General features: G+C 40.9%; 1 protein-coding gene across 1 annotated transcript; it reads right to left on the bottom strand.

Moving 5' to 3' along the window:
* Positions 1-431: 431 nt before the first annotated feature.
* Positions 432-2836, bottom strand: LOC104773445 (U-box domain-containing protein 14-like). The gene is made up of 2 exons (XM_010498057.2): positions 2384-2836; positions 432-1710 (listed from the first exon to the last, which is right to left on the bottom strand). Exons 1-2 carry the CDS (start codon positions 2749-2751, stop codon positions 915-917), a joined length of 1164 nt encoding a protein of 387 aa, XP_010496359.1. The 5' UTR covers positions 2752-2836; the 3' UTR covers positions 432-914.
* Between the last annotated feature and the right edge of the window lie 2004 nt (positions 2837-4840).

Here is a 4840-nt window from a genome sequence, read left to right as displayed (position 1 = left end):
TGACTGCCACCAAGGCATCCGGCGTCACTAAGACCACCACCAAGGTATCTGGCATTGCCAAGACCACTACCACTGACCTGCGTCACCAAGAAATCTGTCACTAAAACCACCATAAGGGCACATAACATCACAAAGAAAAACACTACCACTGACAAGCGTCACCAAGATCTCTATCACCAAGACCACTGTCAGGGTATAAATGTCACTAAGACCACTATCAAGGCTCAAGCGTCACCAAGACCTCTCAATACCATGATACAAACTTCAAGAAGACCGCCACCCACGCCCACATCCCGTAGGATTATCACAAAGATCACTGCAAAACTTTCCATTTTTAGAACCTTTTAGTTATGGAAACTTCCTATTTATGGAAACTTTCCATTTATAGTAACTCGAGCTATTTCTCTTTTCCCATGACAACACTAGTCAAATAAAGAATTATTCATCTTATTAATCTTTAAATGTCTTAATCGTTACAAACTCAATGAAAATACATAAAGAAAATAAGATACAACAGCACCGAGCCAACAACCCGCATCCCGAGCACCACCTCGTCTTGGTACTTAGTCGCACAACCAACCACCCCTAATCGACCAAGTATCAAGAGAGATGGGCTGGAATAATCAATCAAGATGTAGACGGATGATGAAGGGTTCTAATATAAACATGACCCAGGAGGGCCAATAGTATGTACAAAAGGGAAAGAAAAATTCAGCCTCTAAAACTTACCAAAGGTTTTTTTTTCCAGCTCCGGAGAGGTAAAACTAGACCTAAACACGGCTCTGATTCTTGAATTTTTCCAGATCAGAACCCGAAACCCTACAAATCTTTCTCGTAATGCACACTTCTTGCTTATATCAATAAAATTACCACTATGATCGTTAGCTATTCGAGATATCAGGAATAGTTGCTGACTACGCCTTGTGCTGGATGCTTTTCATGCTCAGCTCCATGCTTCTATGAACCATATCCTGCAACAGTTTCTTAGCCGTTTCAGCAGCTTTTTCTGCCCCATCAACGTGTACTGCAATGCCATAGACAATTTTCTCTAGTATTAATGGAGCCATTTCTTTCTCACGAGGGGTCTCTCTCAGCAGGTCCAAGAGAACTCTGGCTCTATCTCGGGACTTCAATGTTCCTTCGACTGTTGAACTAAGGAGACCTGGGATTGCACCTTCTTTAAGTATGAGTTTTCGGTACTTATCTCGGTCACTGTGGCATAGAGAAAGCAACGCTCCAACCGCGTGTTCTATGCTGAGTGGAGAACCATCCTCTACAGTCTCTACTAAAGTAAGAATACCAGCTTCACAGCAGGTGATGGCATTCCGCCCATCCTCAGAGTTAGAAAGGATCATCTCAACCAAGGCTGTAGCTTTTTCAGCAAACTTGGAATGTTTTTTGCATTCTTTGAGGAGGTGGATGAGCGGGGACACGGCTTTAGCATCTAGAATTGAAGCAGAGTACTCTTTGCAAGCTGATAGATTATGAAGGGCTGTGACAGCATCTACTTTCCCCTGAACAGTTCCAGAGCTAAGCATCTGAACCAGAAGTGGTGGAACTCCAAGAGTTATAATCGTCGCCTTATTGGCTGGCGCAGCTGACAGTGTTAGAATTGCTGCAGTGGCTAATTCACGTAAACTAGCATTGTGGAGCTTCAGAATCTGTATGAGAGGAGGAACAGCGCCGGCTTTCACAATCTCAATCTTATTCCTAATCAGAATTCACAACCAAATATAAGTCATAATTACGTAATGACAACCATAAGAACATAAAATATAAATTTCATTACCACACAAGGGTGGTTCAGAAGAAAATAAGTGCTGGATCAAGTAGGTAAATGACATCCTCGATTTGCTATCGTAATATCTAAATAGCAGAAAATTCCAGGTAAAGATAGATTTAGAAGATCAGAACATAAGAAGGTTAACCACATAACAACTACACACTGATATCTGTCACGATTCAGAAATGGACTGCCATTGCCAATAAGTTCCAACTTCCAAATGTGAAAAGTCAGTATCGAAGTGAGAATTTGGATGTGTGCTGAATTAAAATCAATATCGCTGTGGTTTCTACAAATCTAAAGTCACAAAGTATGTATAGATACTCTCAGAGCATTCTCTTTTTGTTTTTGTTTTTGTCAACAACTCAAATGAGTCAATGAGCCATAGTGCAGTGCAATTCTTAATCCTGCTCACAAGAAAAACCATAGCTCCAGCCTGCAGTAGTTGGTAACTAATAAGTTGCCTTAGACTCATTCAGAAGCTACAAATCCTAAAACCAAGCTCTAAGCAGAGATTGGTGAAGTTTTCTAAAGCAAAAACAACCATCTTAATAAGGCCTCAGATTGAGCATTAAAATTATATACTACTAGAGAGATTACCGTTCATTTCTAACGGCAAGGTTAAGGAGAGCGAGGAGAGAAGCGTGGCGAGCATCAATGTTGGAGGAGATGAGCATGGGAACAAGCGGCGGGATAACCCCGGCGTCGGCGAGCTTTGACCTAGCCGAAGACTTAACCGGAGACTTTCTAAGCATCTTCCGGATTTCCCTAGCGGCTTCAATTCGGAAATCGAGATCTCTGTGGAGAAGCTTCTTGGAGAGATGTAGAATCAGTGATTCCTTGGTGTTTTTCCATGTGTTGGTGGTGGTTGTTTCCTCCTCTGCTTCGTCTTCTAATACAGTTGCCGTCATCGCTGAGTCGCCGGCGATGGAATCCATCATCTGATTCTGGTTCTCTTCCACCACCATTCTCTCTCTCTCTCTCTCACTCTCTCTCTCTCTCTCTCTCTTATCTTGTGTGTGCCCCCATGTTTGGATTTCTCTAGTCAAAGACGAATCGACTTATCTACTCTAATCATCAAATTAATAATTAATTATGCTGAAAATTATGGTATTAGTTGGAAGAGCCAATATTTCTCGATGTTAGTTAGTTTGACAAATCACAATTCCAATCAGGACATTTTACACAATATTAGGTACCTATTTTTACACTAATAAGTGGTGCAAAGGTATTTATATCTTTTGAAATAATATTTATGTAAAAATAAAATGAAAAATATGTTATGATTTGATGATATATTGATAATTGCAAATGAAAATTGTGTACAATCTCTCTTTTCAGCTTCTCTCCTATAAGCGACCAAAGACCATCTCCCCCAGAAAATAGGCGGCTCCTGCCTTTTAAAACGAGACTTAGGGTTTCCAAACTAAACCAAGCTAAACTGATCGATTTTGAAACAAACCGAACAACCAGCAATTTAGTGGTGTTGACCGAAACCCTCATTGGTGTCGATCGACACCCACCCAAATAGGGTTTGGGATGTTACAGTGAGAAATTAGTTCGCCGCAACTCCAGGTTGGTTGTCCAGAGGTTGGAAGGTGAAGCCCAGTCTTCTCAGGCCGTCAGATTTGAGATCTCTGAATTGAGTGATGATTGAGATCGGAATAACAATGGAAACGCTATAGCTCCTGCCGACCGAAAGTCCTGTCTCTGATCCCTATTTGCCTATGCGGGAAATTTCTAAAGACAAACTGGTGAACGACAAAGAGATAGTGTCGAGGTTTGAGCCTCAATGTTTCATTATCGATGAGATTTCACCAGTGCTCAATCATCAAAATTAGGTCGGAGGTTCCCCAACCTCAAGCACCGTTGAGATAGTAAACAAGATGCTTAATTCTTGTGGTTTGGCAAGTTGGGGGGGGTACATTCGTAATCCTTCGTCTGGACCAGCGTCCATGGAACCCGCCTGATTTCTCTCTATATTACACATTTTTAGGCAATTTTTTAGTCATGTTTTGCATTGTAGAGTCTAACCTTAGCATTTTTAGGCCTTTAACATTAGATATTTGCATTTAGGTTGTTTAGGGTGTTGCATTGTTGCATTGTTGCATGCATTTTGGATGAAAATAGGTACTTTGGAGCCTAAAAGGAGCAAGAATGAGGAGTCACTCGAACTATCTGAAGGTGTGATAGTGCATAAGAACTATCTGAAGCCTTAACCCGATCCAGTGGAGATGAGCACAAGAAGAGCCAGCCAAAGCCTAACCCGAAGAGGTGCTCGACCCTAGATTTGGGAACATGCTTTGGATGACAGCTGTTGCGGCTAGGTCAAGTGGTTTCCATTTATGAACCTCTTCTTATTTCAACAGCCACAACCCCGACACAGAGAGCGAGAGCCACCGAGAGAGACTGAAAGCCGATTTTACATTCTTACAAGTTTTGTTAGGATTTCTTATTTTTCTACTTTACAATTCTTTTACTTAGATTCTGTATTACATTCTACTTCTTTTTAATACATCATTTGCTTTCACTTTTCAATATCTTTATTATGAAATTCCTGTTCGTTTATCTGCTTATGTCGACTACAATGAGATCTGAGTAGTGAACCAAATTTTCTAGGGATTGGATAGGTTAGTAAGTGTTCTTAATCGATTAGGATGTTTTAGATTGATTGATTGTTTATAGGATGTTTATATGTTTTAGATTGATTGTTTCAGAGGCATGGCATTGTGCCTCCCGCTGTTCAGAACAACAATTTTAAGAGTAATAGTAGTCTCATCCAGATGATCCAGAGCACCAAGTTTCATGTATTACCAATAAATGACCCATTGGATCATCTAGATGAGTTTGATAGGCTCTACAGCCTCACAAAAATCAATGGAGTAAGTGAAGATGGCTACACGCTGCGATTAATCCCATTCTCTCTTGGTGACAAGGCACACCGATGTGAAAAATCCTTGCCTAAGGAGTCTATAACCACATGTGAGGACTGTAAAAAGGCCTTCCTAGCCAAATTATTCTCCCACTACAGAACTGCAAGGCTGAGGAACGACATCT

Source organism: Camelina sativa, unplaced genomic scaffold, assembly GCF_000633955.1.
Source record: "Camelina sativa cultivar DH55 unplaced genomic scaffold, Cs unpScaffold00544, whole genome shotgun sequence".
Taxonomy (NCBI): Eukaryota; Viridiplantae; Streptophyta; class Magnoliopsida; order Brassicales; family Brassicaceae; genus Camelina; species Camelina sativa.
The sequence above is the reverse complement of the archived record's forward strand: the minus strand, read 5'-3'. Positions and strand labels throughout refer to the sequence as shown.